Raw genomic sequence first — 18,622 nt, 5'->3', positions numbered from 1 at the left:
TTATATAGGGTTGCAGGAAGGATAACAGCTAATATACTTAAGGTTCTTAGTACAGTGTGTGGCACACAGTAGATGGCAATAATTGGTCGTATTATTAACATAATCATATTGTAATAAATGTAGTGACTTTTTTGTCTCCACGGAGAAACATTTAGTCTGCTCCAATCTTTTCCTCCTCATCACTCTTTGCATTTAACTCTATGTTTCTTAGTCTTTAACTCTTTCCCCCTTTTCTCTCTTCTCATCTTTTTCTTATTAATCACAATATAGAAATGAAGTAGTCTCAATTTTAGACAGGTTTTTTAAAGAGATAGATGTCATGTTTTCTATTCCAAATTTTTAAATAGATAAAAGGAACGGTTCTGGTCCTTAAAAAGACAATGTCAAAAAAAAAAGCAGTAAAAAAGACAAACAAACAAAAATTAAGGTACATTTTCATTTATGTGATCTTCTAATTATCTTTTTGCTTATGTGATAATACAGTCTGACAGGTTTACTAATATTACTATATAGTGAAAAGGTAATTCATAAAGGGAGTGCCTTAAGATTACCTCAAGGTGAATGTTTTGCCATACCAATATAGGCAGTGATGAAAAACAAATTATCTGATAACACAATTTTTATGCTGAGAAGTAGGTCCTGTAAATTTGATTTCCCCAAACTGAGTACCACTTACCAGACAGCCACTGAATAGGATGAAATAAATCAATGCTGCTGAAGATTATAAATACTGTGGTACAGATGGGTAGAAGCAGCACTGACCAGACAATACTCGCAACTATCCTCCAGCCCAAAACCTATAATTAAACAAAATCCCTCAATCATGAAGTCAAACTATTTCAGTTATTCCAGTTATGCAAATCCTATCTTTTCATACAGGACGTTAAACACTAATATTTACACCCACATCATAACGGTTACTCCCATGAATAACACTGCATACGACTACAGAATCTTGTAATTATCATTGAACTGATTCTTGTATTAGTCCAGAGTCCAATGCCACATTAAATATCACACTTTGGGGAAGGGCAGGAATTGTCTTATCTAGTTTTACAACTGCATTTTACAGCAACTTGTACTTGTCTCTCTAGGTTTAACTGATAGATATGTTAGTATCTAAAAGATGTAAACACTGTATGGGAATCATCTGCATATCGTAATTGCGTTTCCATTATTAGCTACAGCAATTATCAGGCAGTTACTGCATTGTATTCATGTGTGATCACCAGAGCCTGCCACTTAAGAGACACAAGATAGAATGTCGAATAAGTCAATAGAAGAAGAGATACTGAGGGGTCTGAAGAAAGAAAATGACAATCGGATTTACATTTTGGAAGGTAAAAACACTCTCGTGTTTGTAAAGTGGCTATAATGAAGATGGATCAGAAAGGACAAGACCCACAAGAGACAATTAGGAGGCAGTCTACCACAACTGCCCACAGCCAAAGTTTACAGCCTGTGCCTGAAGGAAGGCAGTGGCAATGGGAACGTTTTGAAAAGAAGAACTGCAGCCAGCCATGTTTTCTGTCTACTGAACACCAGTCATGGATAACATAGGTGATAAAGAACAAGTAAAACTTAAGGACTCAAAGCGTTTAGCTTGGAATACAGCCTCTGCTAAGACCACACCACAGTCTTTCCAATTCTGGACATTCCTTCCCACTTCTTAACCCTAGTAATCAATAAGCTATTTATTTTGCATCTACTAGGTAGACCACACCTGCATGAAACTCTTGCCCATTCCCTGCCCCAATTCCCACGTAGGTCATCCCTCTCATTCCAACCAGCTTCCTCTTGGGACTCCTCTCCCACCCCATAACAAGTCACTCAGGACGTCCCGCTCGCACACACTAATCAGCTTTCCTCAGCCCGCTCCGCCCACCCTATAACCAGATTCCACTCGGGATGCCCCCAGCACATTCCCGTAATCGGTTCCTCGGGTCGCCCCCTCCCCACGCGCTCCCCACGCTACGCTGGAGCCGCCCTCCACCCACCCGCTCACCGCGCACGCGCGTTTAGCACCCGCCCGCCAGGCCCGACTGCAGCGGCGGGCCGAGCGCGCGCCACAGCGCGCGCAGCACTCACGCGCCACAAAATGTCCCGCGACCCGCCGGCGGAGGGCCGACTCGCAGCCGTGGCCATGGTGATGGCGGCCCCGACTCTGAGGGGTGCAGGAGACAGTGTGCCCGCCCGCCACAGCAGTTCAAAGGGAGAAAGGCCCGACGAGGACCCTGTTGGGGCTGCCTCAAACGCTGCCTGAGCGAAGCCCGGCCCGGGCCCCAACCAATCCCTTCGAGGCTTCTTCTGGACAGGCGCAACGCGCCAGAACTGCCCCACGGACACGTCCCCCAAAGGGAGCTGGGACTTCAGGACCCGCCCCCTGGCGTCCAAAAGGTCTCCCCGAAGCAGGGACCAGCGGGGCGCCAGAGACTGGGGGCGGCGCTGCATGCTGGGAACTGTAGTCTCGACCGCAGTCTAGGAGCAAGGGGAGCGTTGCATTCTGGGACTCAGTTCCAAAGTGCGGCATGCCGGGAGTGGAAGTCTTCCCAGAAGTACCTTGTGGCATGCTGGGAATCGTAGTCTTTTGTAAAGCCGATAATATGAACAGTGACAATTGGTCGGAATTTTACAGTTAGATCTGGCAAAATGATCGGCCCTTATTTCTCCCAGTTTTCTTTATCGACTGCCTGAAAGTGAAATCAAAGGATGGTGTGGCCTTCTCCACAGAGGTACTTACTAATTTTACTGATGGAAAAAATTTTCTTTCCATAAAGGTGAATTTGGTTTCCTAAGATCTAGTTCCTAGTTCCAGCTCTGCCACTTGCTAAGTGGAATGTCTTGACCCTCTCTTAGCCTCCATTTCTTCACCTATGAAATAAAGATAAAAATAAAAGCATCCAGTGATGTTGCCAAGATATGATAAAATGCTATACAAATATTAATTTCCTGCCAGTAAGGAAAAAGGTTTTTACCAACCCAAGTCCCACTTCATGAAATCTTCTCTGATTGCAGCAGCCCTCAGTGGGATCCCTGGAGGCATACTGCTAACACCTTTTAATACCCAATTACATACCACGGTCAATGTTGAGTACTCTAGTAACAGAGATTCAGTGATTTACTGACTGGAGAAAGTCCCAGTCTAGTGAGAGAAATTGAGATCACACATAGTGCTTTGTAATGTTTGCTAGTAATGGTTTCCTGAGTTGCTTTAAGATTATATTCACTTCCAAAAACATGTTAATATCAATCATGTCTGAAGCACTGAAGAACAAACTGGGAATACAAAGGTAGATCAGGTATCTGACAACCTTCTATCTGGTGGTAGAGAAAGATTATAAAGAATCAGTCTAAATGAGTGTCCTTAAACACATCCCAGGAGGTACGCCTGGGTGGCTCTGTCGGTTAAGTGTCCTACTTCGGCTCAGGTCATGATCTCACGGTTCGGTTCATGAGTTCCAGCCCCACGTCGGGCTGCCTGGAGCCTGCTTAGGATTCTGTCTCCCTCTCTCTCTGCCCCTCCCTACTCACACTCTCTCTCTCTCACTCTCAAAAATAAACAAACATTAAAAAAAAATTAAACACTCCAGGTTACTTGAGATCAGATTACCTTGTTTAGTTCCTTTAGTATCTTGTTCAGACTACTGGTTGTCTACCCTATCTATTCTTCCCTTACTTCTTAGAAGTAGAATCCCCAATTTTTAGCTAGGCATGTGGCTACATTTCCTAGTCTCCCTTGCCGCTAGGTGGAGCCAGGTGACTGATGAGTTCAGGTCAATAAAAATGTATTCAAACTGTTACGTGGTAGCTTCCCAGAAGCTCCCCTTGAAGGAGAGGTATCCAAGGTCTTTGCTCCTTCTTAAACCCTTCCTCCATCCAGCTGCATGGAATATGGATAAAAGGAGACTTGATTATTTGGAGCAACTAAACCAATCCTTAGGCTACCTGCCCTTACCTCCTGACTTCATTTATACAAGAGACAATTATTTATTGTTTACACCACATTTATTTTTAGAGCACTTACCACAATGTGAAATCATCATGTGTAACTACTTATTTATTGTCTGAGTTCCTCACTAGCATATAAGCTTCACATGGGCAGGGCCTTTGTCTATCCTGTTTATCACTGTTTTGAAATGCCATAACATTCGACAGTAGTCAATAAATGTTTGTTAAATGAACAGAAGAATGAATGGAAGTAACTACATCAGAAAGCGTCTGTTCAGGACAACAAACTTTGTTATCCAAATCAAAGAGGGACTGAATGCACAGAATTGATAACAAAAGTATTAGAAGGGCTGAACAACATAGGGGAGAAAGAATAGGGTTGCAGTAGCAAAAGGGAGGAGGGAGTCCTTATCCAAACATTATGAAGGTGCTACTCCTGTATTAGAGCCATAAGCACGCACGCATGCATGCACGCACACACACACACGCACACGAAGGGAGCACCAGTGTTGCTGTTAGAACTACCCCATGGCTGTTGAGCAGGAACTTGCACTATTTCCTTAACTTACTTTAGCTTATTTTGAAATACTAAGTTAGCCTTTTCATGTGATTGTGTGGGTGTGTCTTCTGGAATGTTTTCATATCATTAGGGATATCATTCTGCTCTGTATTTTCATTTTTCTAATAATAACTTCATGATGAGATATGACTGCGGTCCTTTCTGTTGCTCATTTTTCTATGAAATTAGTTTTCCTGCACACTTAGGAAGGATGGGTGACTTAGGTTGGCTTCGCTAAATTCAAGATTCTACAGATTCTTTTTCTGTTTTCCCAAAGCGTTCAAACACATGGCTTCACACTTTCTGAGACCTCCTGGCTGTGTGCCCTTCCCCCACTCTCCTCTGACTTCCCTTTTCTGTGCCCCAAATATCTCTGGCCTACTCTATCTGTATCCCATTCCTTGCAGTTTCTGCTCTGATGTCCTGGAAAGAGGCTTCGGCTGGTTTTGAGAGTCCACAGGACCTGGACTGCTCCAACTTCTTCAGACCTTACTTCAGACCCCCTGCGCTCATCAGCTGCAAACTGGGTTGCACAAAACTGCCCTCGAATCCAGCTGCTGTTCTCCCACTGGCCTACTGTCCTCTCTAGGGAGTACCTCTTGGCTATTTTGAGGTTCTCTCATTTTTAGATTTCTCAGAAGCTGAGCTGCTTCCCTTTGCTTCTTTCCACAAAAGTGCTAATACCATGTGAGTCTTTGAGTTGCTAGTGGTTTCCACCAGCTTGATTTTTGGGGTTTGATATCTTGTCACCCAGGTTTGTTGTAGATGTTGTCCATAGGTTTTGGTTTTGCTATCCCAGATGTTCTGTTTTTAATGGAGGAATTTGGGGAGATTCAAAAATGCCACTGCCATCTTCTCAGAATTCTTTTCTCTTAAATCTTCATATGATGCCAACCAGTGAAATCAAACTGACAATGGAAAAACCACCATCCATCAACTTTTCTAAAAGTTCCAAGACGTAATAGCTATCTATCTAAAACTCATTCTGGTTTCATTCAGGGTGGCAGTGTGTCCAGCTAAAGAGCATTTCCCAGCCTCCCTTGCAGCTAGGGATGACCATGTGATACAGTTCTGACCAATGAGATATAAGCATAAGACATTAAATGCAGTTTTGGAGAAAGCTTATTCAAAGGTGGGTCCAACTGGTCAACCCCTTTTGCCCTTTCCCTTCTTCCTGTCAAAAGCTGAGCTGAGCTGGAGAGCTGAGCTGCCAGGTGTCTGAGTAGTAAACATGAATAGTTACAGTCAAGTCTTAATCATTTACTGTGATGGTATAAGCAAGACACTAAATAGGAGAAAGTACTGACTCCCCTAATGTTCCATTTTTCTCCATGGAACAGTGACAGGCAAGGGTCAGGTGGATTGGTACAGATGTGGCGCGGTCTTACTGCCAAAGGATCCCTAAACAAAAGTCGCCTGCCATTTTACAGCCCTGAAGGGTAGGAGGAGGGAGAGGGCTATGGGTAGAAGGGTACTGAATACTGGTCAGGGTGGAGAAAACATCTTCAAGACCCCAACCTCACCCCAACCCCCGAGTATGTTGGTCTAGCAGAGGCACCTGAGAGAGGCCATGGCTAGGGCCCTCATCCCTTAGCTCCATCAGGAGGCCTCCAAAGGAAGGAAGCTGCGCTAGAAATGCAGATTTGCAAAAGAACAAGGCTGGGGTGGTGGTAGGGTGAGCCCAGAGCCCCTGACTGCAACTCCCCTCAGAGAGCACAGTGCTAAGGCCATGCACCTAGTCTGGTGTGCAGTGGGCAGCTTTCCCAGAGCCTGTCAGGTAAAGGTCTTTAGGTACATAGCCCCTAACTGTCTATGGTCAAGCCTGAAAGATATAGGGTTCTGGCTTGGAGCTGGACTCCTTACGGCCTACACTTTGCTGGAAGACAGCAGACATCTTGGGATCAGATGATGGCAAATTCATGCTAAAGACTGTTGAACCAAAGAAAAATGAAAATAGGTCAGACTCCCTAGGGGCATCATGGAGCAGCTATATTAACCAGGGTGGGGCTATCTCTAAACTTCTATTTGCGTGAGAAAAGTAAAACTACTAATTTGTTTAAGCTATTGCTTTTTAGAATTCTTTTAAGGTTGAATACAATTTGTAAGTGCTTCGCGGAGGTCCCAAGAGCAGGGGCCCCCAAATGGCAGGGCCGTCTGGTTCATGAAATGTTCACTGGTCCTTCATAGGTGAGAAAAAATGAACAAAGTAGTCAGCTTCTTTAGTACTGAAATTATGCCCCTCCAGATTATTTGATATTATGATGTTCTCTCTTTTATAAGATGATGGTGCTAATTTATGAGGGTGGTTGTGTCTAACATCCTTACTTAGAAATTAAATCCTGACCAATGTATTAAATAATCTCTAAACATTTTTTTTTAACTTTACCAGTCATACCACACTTAAAAGTACTCAGTAGTAACTAAATTCTCCCTTCAACATGGATATTTATATGTGCCTAGGAAAAACTCACTACTCTCCTTCACTTTAACGCTTAACAACACTTCTGTGACCAGATGTGTGGGTTTTCCACACCAAGCAATTCTGCCACTAACTGCCTGGAGGTAATACAGACCCAAAGGTTAAGGGCACCCTCCCACAAGACCACCCTGCTGACTTCAGACATCAATTGCTAATAGTGGGTTCCCAGGTTACCCATGATTTCTGTCTGACCTGGCTATAAATTGTTGGTTCCCATGACCTCCTCCCTGAGTTTGACAATTTGCTCACAGAACCCAGGAAAACAGTTTACTCACTATTGCTGATTCATTACCAAGAACATTCTAAAGGATACAAATAAACAGCCAGATGGAGAGATACACAGGGCAAGTTCTAGAAGGGTCCCAGGTACAGGAGCTTCTGTCCCTCTTGGAGTTGGGGTGCACCACCCTCCGGGCATGTGGTTGTATTCACCAACCTAGAAGCTCTCCAAACCCTGTCCTTTTGGGACTTTTATGGAGGCATCATCACATAAGCATGATTGATTATTACCTCCATTTCCAGCCCCTCACCTCTCCCCAGAGAATGGAGAGTGGGGCTGAAAGTTCCAAGCTTCTAATCATGGCCTGGTCTTCCTGGTGACCAGCCCCCTCCAGAGCCTCCCAAGAGTCACCTCATTAGGAAAAAAAAAAAGGGTGCCTGGGTGGCTCAGTCGGTTAAGCGTCCAACTCTTGGTTTCGTGACTTCAAGCCCCACATCAGACTCCAAGCTGACAGTGTGGAGCCTGCTTGGGATGCTCTGTCTCCCTCTTTCTGCCCCTCCCCCACTTGCGCTATCTCTGTCTCTCTCAAAATAAATAAATAAACTTAAAAAAAAAAAAATTCTCCAGGGGCACCTGGGTGGCTCAATCGGCTGAGCGTCCGACTTCGGCTCAGGTCATGATCTCGCGGTTTGTGAGTTTGAGCCCCGCGTCGGGCTCTGTGCTGACAGCTCAGAGCCTGGAGCCTGCTTCGGATTCTGTGTCTCCCTTTCTCTCTGCCCCTCCCCTGCCCATGCTCTGTCTCTGTCTCAAAAATAAATAAAACATTAAAAAAATTTTTTTTAAGTGTTCCACTACCTAGGAAATTCCAAGAGATTTGGGAGCTCTGTCAGACACTCTTTATCATCCAGGAAATGCCAAGGGTCTTAGCAGCTCGGTCAGAAACAGTGGCAGAGACCAATATATAGATTTATCATTTCACAATATGCTTCTATTCTTCAATCGGAGGAAAGTCCTGCCACTCTTGCTAGGGGACAGGAAGGGGAGGTTGCAAATGGCCTGTACAGGGAATTCACAGGACCCACATGTATAAGAATCACTGCCTTGGGCAGCAGGAGTTAAATTTTAAAGAAAAAGCACCAGGGTACCAGTTCAGAGGGTGACCAGAAGGTACAGACACCAAGTTCTTTGAAGAGTCCTTGAAGATAAAAGAAACACTTAGCGGGGGACCTGGGTGGCTCAGTAGGTTGGGCGTCCGACTTCGGCTCAGGTCATGATCTCACGGCTCGTGAGTTCAAGCCCCACGTCGGGCTCTGTGCTGACAGCTCAAGAGCCTGAAGCCTGCTTCAGATTCTGTGTCTCCCTCTCTCTCTCCCCCTCCTCCGCTCATGCTCTGTCTCTCTCTGTCTCAAAAATAAATAAACATTTAAAAAAAAAAAAAAAAAAGAAGAAACACTTAGCTGGAGAAGACGCAGGGGGTGCAGAAGAGCTGTTTTCAACTATCTGAAGTCAACAAAGGGAAGACAGCTCAGACCTGATCTGAGAGGTCCAGGGGTAGAGCTCGGACCAAGCAGTGAAAGCTGCAGAGGCACACACAGGAGTTGTTCGAGGAGGAGATGGCGGCATTGGAGAGGCCGAGGCTGGCGACTGCCCAGCAGTAATCATGTGACGGTGAGATCCAGGGGCTCAGGGACCTTGTCTGTTTTGTTCACTGCTCTAGTCCCACTACCTAGAATGGTGATCAGCACATAGTAGGTGCACAACCTATACGTGTTAAGTAAGTCAGTGGGAGGAATACTCTGCACTTGATGGGAGGTTTGCCAAGGTCATCTTAAGCTCACTGGAGCTGGAATTGGTATGCATCTTCCTTTTTCTGTGTGATCAGCTTTCTAAGTCCGAGTGCGTCTTTGTGGCTGTCTCAGAAATACATTGGAAATTCCTATCCTGAAGAAGGTAACAGAACAGTAGGGAATCAGCAATCCTGACTTGGCAGAAGCTCAGCTTCCTAGGTGCTATGCATTTTGAATACAATGTATTTTAAAAGTATCCGTGAGGCGTCACTGGTTTCCCCCCTTAAGGCACCCTAGCCAGGAGTCATGCCACCTCAAAGAGGCACTCAAAGTGCCCTCCAAGTTTTTCCTAAAATGTGTGTGTCGCGGGGTGCCTGGGTGGCGCAGTCGGTTAAGCGTCCGACTTCAGCCAGGTCACGATCTCATGGTCCGTGAGTTCGAGCCCCGCGTCAGGCTCTGGGCTGATGGCTCGGAGCCTGGAGCCTGTTTCCGATTCTGTGTCTCCCTCTCTCTCTGCCCCTCCCCTGTTCATGCTCTGTCTCTCTCTGTCCCAAAAATAAATAAACGTTGAAAAAAAATTAAAAAAAAAAAATGTGTGTGTCAGAATAGGTTGTAAGTGAGCATGGTCTTTAATCCTTTTGTTCCCTACTTCTAGGAAGAACAATTCCAATGTCCCACACCCCAACAGCTAGCGCATTAAATAAATCAAGATTCCCAGCAGCCTCCAGCATACTAAAGATAAAACATCAAGGAAGAACTTGAGATCAAAGTCATCAAATGCAGACAGACATTCTATGAGGTATTTATTTGCAACGATTAGGTTTGCTTGCTCAGTGTCAGGTCACCAAAGACAAATGTTCAGGCTCCCAGTGGATCCGAACCAAAGTTCATACAGTTTGGCCACTTTAGGATGGCAAGCATTTGGAGAGGAGAGGATCACCTTAGAGGAACATCCAGAACAAAGACATGAGAAGCTCAGGATGGATCCATTCCACGTATCAAGGGCAGACCTAATGTGAAGCATGTCACGTGACAGCGAGAGGCATATGGCAGGCACACATACCACGTTCCCTTGTGTTCCACTCCAAATCAGGGCATAGTCCCGATGGTAATCGACAGTTGAGAAAGAAGAGCTGAAAGACACAGGCGCTGAACAACATTTAATTGCTGTGTGTTAAATTAGGTGACTGGGTTTCAGGGTGACACCTTACAGAGAGATGCCAAAGGTGGTGCCATTGCATCAGTTTTCCTGCACTTGGTCGTTCTGCTTTCCTGCAGTAGATGCCACGTCCAAAGGAGACACACGCCAAAACACATAAAAGAGAACTGAAAAACAGAAAGAGGAACTTTTAAGATGAAGAGTCCCCCACACGGAAAGGAGCTAAACTGCAGGACGGTATTTATGTTTAGAGGTATAGCTTCAATACCAGACAGCCTTGAGCCCTGATTCACGAGCTTCAAGGCTTACCATTGGAGGGAAGATGACATTTTTAAAAGTTTTCCTCTGTTTCTTTGGAAATCCAGTGATTTTTCTCTACCAGACCCCACAGTTCTCTACCAGACCCCATCCTTCTTTCTCTTGTCTTTGTGACAGGTGTGTTAGGTGCTAGAGGAGGAAGAAAGTAAATATGGAGACACATAAAAAGATTTGGGAACTGGGGAACTGTTTGTGGTTATTGAAACATGAGGTTATGTAGGGGACAATGGCAGGATATGAGGCAGGACAATTAAATTTGGGATAGATCCCACTCTCCCGGGAGTTTAGATTTTGTCTTTTAGACAATAGGAGGCCCCCAAAAAGTTTTTAAATAGAGGAGTGACACAGTTTATAATTTTTTGTAAACCTCTTTGGCTACACATCAGATAGATTAGAAGGAAAAAAAGAAAAGAGATAGAGAAACCCATAAAGTTATTACCACAGTCCAAATGTGAGATGATTAGATCCTGAACACCAGGTATAGTACTGATAGGACAGATCTGTGAAACATTTCAGGGGTAGAATAGACAAATTGTGCTGATAGATAAGATGTAGATGATAAGAGAGAGGAATCTACATTGATGATGAGGTTTCTAGCTTGGGTGACTGGGTTGGATTTCTTTTTTTTTTTTTTTTTTTAACGTTTATTTATTTTTGAGACAGAGAGAGATAGAGCATGAACGGGGGAGGGTCAGAGAGAGAGGGAGACACAGAATCTGAAACAGGCTCCAGGCTCTGAGTGGTCAGCACAGAGCCCGACACGGGGCTCGAACTCACGGACCGCGAGATCATGACCTGAGCCGAAGTCGGACGCTTAACAGACTGAGCCACCCAGGCGCCCCTGGGTTTCTTAATTAATCCAACAAACACTGAGTGAGGACTCATGTGTCAGATGTGTCAGGCACTGGGTACAGTGATGAATAAGGTAGATGTGGTCCTAACTCTCAAGAAATTACAGTCTAGCGGCAGAAACTACAGAGGAAACAAATACACAAAACATTACTTATGTTAATTACAACTGTTTGGTAACTGTGAGAGAGTATGATGAAGAATCTAACCTAGTCTGAAGTCAGGGGCGGTGTGGATGGTAGTGCCATCCACTGAGTCAGGAAAATACAAGGAGGATCTGATGGGGGTGGGGGTGAGTTTAGTTTCGAACATAATGAATTTGAGTCATCTGTTGGTACACCCAGTTGGGGATTTGCAATAGATGGGAATTTGGAAAGAGGCGCCAGAAATATAGTTAAATCTCAGGGGGGTGGTTAAGAAATGTGGCAGAGAGGGTTTCCTAAAAAATGGCCTTGAACCTAAGAGAATGTGCCAGGCCTCCTTAGAAACCATCAGGGGCAGTATCACACCTAGACTTCGGCATCTGACCACACTAGCAGGGTGGGGCTAAGACAGGGGAATCTACCTTAATGGCCCGGCTCCAGAAAAGGGAAATGCTGTCAACAATATATCTGTGAAAAGTGGTTCGAGAAGGGTGAATGCTGGGATTTGCTGGATTGTTAGAACCTAAAGTCCTGACTGGCCTTCTGGTAAACATCAGCTCAGGTTTCTGAAATGCTAAATAAAGGTAGGGACAAACGAGCCCACAGGGCAGGCACTAAAGATCTTATTTTCATAAATATACTCTTTTTCTCTCATCTCTCTAGCTGCCTGTTCCAAATTAATGTCAAGACTAGAGGAGGAAGTGCAGACAGAAAATTCCCTTGCCCTGCTCCCAACCTTTATAGGTAGCCTGTGGGACAGAGGCTGGGAATTCCTGGGGCTTGGGCCAGAGGGTGGCAAGTCAGATGATACTTTGTGCCAGACTTGGCCCATAATGCCACCACCATAATGCCAGAACCCCTTCACCTCTTCCCTGCCGAACACCCGATTCCTGGCCACTTTTGGCTCCCCACTTTTGGCCCCACTGTGGCACAGGCATGCCCCGTGTCCTGTTCGTTGATACAGCCCTGCACCCAAGCCTGATCGGAGGTGCTCCAATCAGAAGTTCTCTCTTAAATTTAGCAGGGCCTTCTAGTCTGTCTGAGCACATGGGATAGAAAATCAAGGTGTAAAATCTGTGAGGGTAAGGACTTATCACTATTGTTCACCTCAGTCACCCAGCAAAAAGTAGCAAAGGGCAGTTCTCTTTGAATGAATGAAAGTTCCTAAGTAACCTGGCAAACAAACCGAGGATATATGCATGTGATTGGTGTACCAACTGTCACTCGTTCAAAATGAAGCTTTCCGTGGGGCGCCTGGGTGGCTCAGTTGGTTAAGCATCCAACTCTTGGTTTCGGCTCAGGTCATGATCTCATGGTTCATGGGTTCAAGCCCCACGTCAGGCTCTGTGCTGACAGCATGGAGCCTGCCTGGGATTCTGTCTCCCTCTCTCTCTGCCCCTCCCCTGCTCTCTCTCTCTCTCTCAAAAATAAATAAACATTAAAAAAAAAAAAAAGTTTTTTCAAAACGAAGCTTTCCTCAAATGCCTGCTGGATGCTGCGGGTATACTGGTAAATGCATCTCCGCTCTCAAGGAATTCTCAGTCTAGATTACAATAAATAGAAAAAATTGCCATAACACAGGAACATACAATGAGCTGTAGGACAGCACAGAGGAGTAAGTAATATAAACTTCCCCAAGGAGAGGGTATCTGAAGTGGGTCCTGAAGGATAAATAGTGAGCTTCCAAGCAGGCGAGCCAGGGAGGGGAATTCCAGAACTTAAACAAAACGCAACAAAACAAAACAAAAATTAAAAGGTTTTAGAGCAATATTCCCAGTAATTAATGGTAATGCTGTCCTGTTATTATTAGACCATTGTGAGTGCCTGGATACAACAATTAAGTACTTATGTGACAGGCCAATTCTACCACTGCTGGTATTGTTGAAAAGCGAGATCCTCAGGTGAGAAAGGAGATGCAGATATAAGATAAAAGCGATTTAGTGAAAATTCTGTAGTGCTACATAAGAACTGAAAGGCTGGGTATGAACTCACAATGTATCTTCTTTAAAAAAATAAATAACGAAGCAAACCACAAATCTGTTTCCCGACTCTGAACAGTGAAAAGGCCCGTAAACAGCCAAGACCCCTACAACGATCTGGCAGTTCACCACTTCCCCACTGAACAGGACCGAGGCTCCTTCGAGACATGACTCAACCTGGGTCTCGGACAGGAAATGTTCAGAATAAGCCCGGAAAATTTTGTTATGACACATAACAAGGCAGTCATCAGAAACTCTTAGGGCCGTGCCAACAGGACCCAGGCCAATTTGAAGAGGTTCCCATCAGCCAAAGATGGGACAATTTGAGTACTGATAAGCATAATACTTGTGATGGACTGAAATTAGTTGGTCACTGTTGCCACGTGCTGCTAAACCAACTACTATTTTGAAAATAGGTGAAAAATAAATAATTTATTCTGCTCTTCTATAAAAACTATATCACTGGATAGCCAAAGAGTAGATAAAGGGAAGTTTTTATAAAAGCAATATTCTAGGGGTGCCTGGGTGGCTCAGTCGGTTAAGCAGCAAACTTCGGCTCAGGTCATGATCTTGCAGTTCGTGAGTTTGAGCCCCCTGTTGGGCTCTGTGCTGACAGCTCAGAGCCTGGAGCCTGCTTCAGGTTCTGTGTTTCTGTCTCTCTCTGCCCCTCCCCTACTGATGCTCTGTCTGTCTCTCTCTCTCTCTCTCTCAAAAAACTTAAAAAAACATTTTTTTTAAAGAAATATTCTAGTTAGTAAACAAAGAAGCGAAGATGGAATTGAAATATCACCATTTTGGAAACCCTAATGAATGAACAGATGTAGGCATTGCTTATTAATGGTCACTAATATCAAAGAGTAAAAGCGATAATTACACACTATGAGTTTATGGGTGGAAGAATTTACCACCACATACCAAGTAGTCTTGCCAAAACCAACCAACCGACCAATGCTGAATCTGAACAAACCATTAGATACAACCACCAATTTACAGAAAACAGAAGACAGAGCAACATGTTAAACGACACCATACGGATACAGTCAGCAGAATCCAGACAGTGAGAAGCTACAGGATAAATGATTCTTCAACAAATACATGGTAAAGGGAGAGAGAGGGAAATGGAGTAGGAATCTATAATTTGAAAAACATTTAAGAGATACATCAATAAATTGCAAGATGAAATTCAAACACTAAAGTATATTTGATACAGGCATACCTCAGAGATATGGTGGAGATATTCCATACCATGGCAATAAAGTGAACACCACAATAAGGTGAAAGCAAATGAACTTTTTGGTTTTCTAGAGCACATAAAAGTTATGTTTACACTATATTATAGCCTGTTAAATGTGCAATAGCATTAGGTCTAAAAAATGTACACACTTTAATTTAAAAGATACTTTATTGCTAAACAATGCTAAGCATCGTCTGACCTTTCAGCGACTCACAATCTTTTTGCCCGTGGAAGGTCTTGCCTCAGTGGCAATGGCTGCCAAATGATCAGGGTGCTGGTAAGACTGGAGTGGCTGCGGCCATTTCTCAGAAGACATCAATGAAGTCTGACACATGGATTGATTCTTTTCACAAACGATTTCCCTGTAGAGTGTGATGTTGCTTGATAGCATTTTAGTGACAGTAGAACATCTCTCAAAATTGGAAGTCAGTCCTCTCAAACCGTGCCGCTGTTTTATCAACTAGTTCATGTGATCATCCGAATCCTTTGTGGTCATTTCAACAATCTTCACAGCATCTCCACCAGGAGTAGATTCCATCTCAAGAAACCACTTTGTTTGCTCATCCGTAAGAAGTAACTGCTCAGGCGCTCAGGTTTTATCATGGGATTGCCGCCATTCAGTCCTACCTTCAGGCTCCACTTGTAATTCTAGTTCTCTTGCCCTTTCCACCCCATCTGCAGTTACTTCCTCCACTGAAGTCTTGAACCCCTCAAAGTCATCCATGAGGGTTGGAATCTTTCAAACTGCTGCTCATGTTCATGACCTCGTCATGAATCACAAATGTTCTTAATGGCATCTAGAATGGTGAATCCTTTCCAGAGGGTCTTTAATTTACTTTGCCCAGATCCACCGAGGAATCACGACAGCAGTGGTAGCCTTATGAAATTGATTTCTTAAATAATATGTCTTGAAAGTCAAAATTACTCCTTGATCCATGGGCTACAGAATGCATGTTGTGTTAGCAGGCATGAAAACAACATTCATCTTGTACATCTCCATCAGAGCTCTTGGGTGACCAGATGTACTGTCAATGAGCAGTAACATTTTGAAAGGAATCTTTTTTTCTGAGCAGGTTGTAAACAGATGTGCTATCATCTAGGGTTTGTTGTTCCATTTATAGAGCACAGAAAGTGGAGATTTAGCATAATTCTTGAGGGTCCTGGGGTTTTATTAATGGTAAATGAACAATGGCTTCAACTTAAAGTCACCAGCTACCTTAGCCCCTAACAAGAGAGCCAGCCTGTCCTTGCAAGCTTTGAAGCCAGGCATTGACTTCTTTCCTTTATAGCCATAAAAGTCCTAGATGGCATCTTCTTCCAACATAAGAAGATCTGCATTGGAAATCTGTTGTTTAGTGTAGCCACCTTCATTTATCATCTTAGCCAGATCTCCTGGATAACTTGCTGCAGCTTCTACATCAGCATTTGCTGCTTCACCTTGTAATTTCATGTGATGGAGATAAGCTTCTTTCCTTAAAGCTGTAAACCAATTTCTGGTAGTTCCCAACTTTTCTTCTGCAGCTTCCTCTCAGCCTTCACAGAAACGAAGAAAGTTAGGGCCACGCTCTTGATCAGGTTTTGGCTTAAGGGAATGTTGTGGCTGGTCTCTTATCCAGACCACTCAAACTTTCTCCATATCAGCAATAAGTCTGTTTTACTTTTTTATCTTTCATGTGCTCACTGGAGTAGCACTTTTTACTCCCTTCAAGAACTTTTCCTTTGCACTCACAACTTGGCTAACCAGCACAACAGGCCTAATTTTCGGTCTATCTCAGATTTTGACATGCCTTCCTCACTAAGCTTAGTCATTTCTCGCTTTTGTTTTGTTTTGTGTTAACGTTTATTTATTTATTTTGAGAGAGAGAAGAGAGAGAGGGAGACAGAGAATCAGAAGCAGGCCCAGCACTGTCAGCACAGAGCCTGATGCGGGGCTCAAGCTCACGAACAGTGAGAACGAGACCCGAGACAAAGTCATATGTTTAACCGACTGAGCCACCCCGGCACCCGTCATTTCTAGCTTTTGAGTTAAAGTGACAGACGTGTGTCTCTTCTTACTTGAGCACTCAGAGGTCACTGTAGGGTTATTAATTGGCCTAAGTTCAATAGTATTGTGACTTTAACAGAGAAGCCCAAGGAGAGGGAGAGAGATGGGGGAATAGCCAGTCATTGGAGCAGTCAGAACACACATAACCTTTACTAAGTTTACCATCTTATATGGGCGTAGATCATAGCACCGCAAAACAATTACAATAGTAAGTAATATCAAAGATCAGTGATCATAGATCACCATAACAGACATAACGATAATGAAGAAGTTTAAAATATTTCAAGAATTACCAAAACGTGACACAGAAACACAAAGTGAGCAAATGATTTTGGAAAAATGGTGCCGATAGACCTGGCTACCACAGACCTTCAATTTGTACAAAACACAGTATCTGTGAAACACAATAAGCAAAGCTGAGTAAAAAGGAGGTATGCCTGCATTAAGGAGTTATCATTTTTTTAGATGTGACTATGGTGTTATGGTCATGTTTTTAAAAGTATCTTTTATAGATTCAGAATTTAAATATTTGTGCATCAAACAATAGGATACCTGAGATTGGCTTCAAATGAATAGGAGGGACTAGATGGGTGTGTGGATGAAATAAGGCTGACCACAAGCTGACAAAATGTGGAAAGTGAGCCATGGGTATGTGGAGATTCGTTATACTGTTCACTCTACTTTTGCCTGTGTTTAAAGACTTTCCACAAAATAAGTTTAAAAAGGAATAAGAAGTTATTGTGTTGACCCACTCTCCAACCCAAGTTCCCCCAAATGGCTCCAAAGAAAGAGAACCAGGAAGAAGAGCAATGAAGAAATAGTGCAGAAACTGAAAATGGATTCTCTGTGCAGGGACTTTTCAGACATGGTGTAGAAAATAAGGGGCTGGTAGAAAACAGTGTTAGCCGTGGTATAAAGTCCTGCTGTTTGGATGCTGTGTTAAAGAGGATGATAGCACTGGGTTAAAGCTTATTTAAGAATGGAACTGATGTGTATAAACATAGCAAAAGGGTTTGTAGCTTTAGTTGACCAAAGGAACACTCCTGACCCAAGTGAGTGAAAGGATAATTGCACATAAACCCTAGGTATCAAATCAGGAGGGTTTTAGTGACAAAGGAATCTTCTCCAGTCCTCTTCTCATCTTTTATTAAAGCCCCATCACACTGCAGTATAATTATCTGCTGGCCACCTTCCTCCACACAGACCCACTTGTCACTGCTCCTGGGAAGGCAGCCCCCGTCTGAATGCGGTCCTTCAGAAACTCCCTCCCACAAGCCAAAGTAAGACTCCCAAGGTAGTTTCTAGGCTTTCCCAGGGTCTTGGCTCAGAGAAGAAATGGCACTGGCCCTCAGGTGATAAGTTGATTTTTAAAAAGGAAGGAAAGAGCAAAGGAAAGAAGGAAGGAAAGGAGGGAAGAAGAAAGCCAAATATTCTCTATAATATCTCAATGACTTACACAGGGGTAATTTCTCTGATCACAAGTAATCAGAAGCTCCTCTGTGATCCTGAGTTTCCAGACAGAGCTCTTCCCATAATCCATGCTATGCTAAGCCCTCCAATGCACAGATTTATATAAGGAAGGTTATCTGCGAGATTAGAAGCCATTCTTTTTCAGTGAAAGCTGGGAGGCTTAAGATTACAGTAGAAGGCAGCCAGCACATAAATCTACAGTGCCTGGGGCTCTAGACAGACCCCTCATTGGCAAAGCGATTGATGCTTCTGCCAGGGAAGCTCCAAAGAAACTGTTCATCACTATCTCATTTGTAGACGTGAGGCCAAATGGAGACACTGACACCCAAGTTTATAGATCTGAGCAAAGCCCAAAGGTGTCAAATTTGTATAAATCAGGATGGGAGGTCTGCAAAGGTCCTAGGGTCCAGGCTTTTCTCAGATGCCAGTTTCT

The 18,622-nt window shown here is 43.8% G+C and overlaps 2 protein-coding genes across 6 annotated transcripts in view; both read right to left on the bottom strand.

Annotated features, from left to right (window-relative positions):
• The window catches only part of NDC1 (NDC1 transmembrane nucleoporin), a 47,195-nt gene extending 44,981 nt beyond the window's left edge, over nt 1–2,214 (bottom strand). The window contains exons 1-2 of the mRNA XM_047084612.1: nt 2,089–2,214; nt 677–797 (exon numbers count right to left, since the gene is read on the bottom strand). Of these exons, the coding sequence (XP_046940568.1) occupies nt 677–797; nt 2,089–2,145 (178 nt within the window). The 5' untranslated portion in view covers nt 2,146–2,214. The remainder of the gene's footprint in view (nt 1–676; nt 798–2,088) is intronic.
• A 7,565-nt stretch (nt 2,215–9,779) lies between these two features.
• The window catches only part of YIPF1 (Yip1 domain family member 1), a 37,014-nt gene continuing 28,171 nt past the window's right edge, over nt 9,780–18,622 (bottom strand). For 4 of the 5 annotated variants that reach the window (XM_047083956.1, XM_047083959.1, XM_047083958.1 and 1 more), the window contains one exon: nt 9,780–10,319. The gene's annotated coding sequence lies outside the window, so the exon portion shown is untranslated. Of the gene's footprint in view, nt 10,320–15,754; nt 16,209–18,622 lie in introns of those variants that run through there. The other variant, XM_047083957.1, reaches the window with a different exon arrangement.

The sequence above is a fragment of the Lynx rufus genome, unplaced genomic scaffold (genome assembly GCF_022079265.1).
Source record: "Lynx rufus isolate CCGP_SWC_20201006 ecotype Redwood Valley unplaced genomic scaffold, mLynRuf1.p SCAF_2, whole genome shotgun sequence".
Classification (NCBI taxonomy): Eukaryota; Metazoa; Chordata; class Mammalia; order Carnivora; family Felidae; genus Lynx; species Lynx rufus.
Note: the sequence above shows the minus strand (reverse complement) of the source record. Positions and strands in the feature narration are given on the sequence as shown.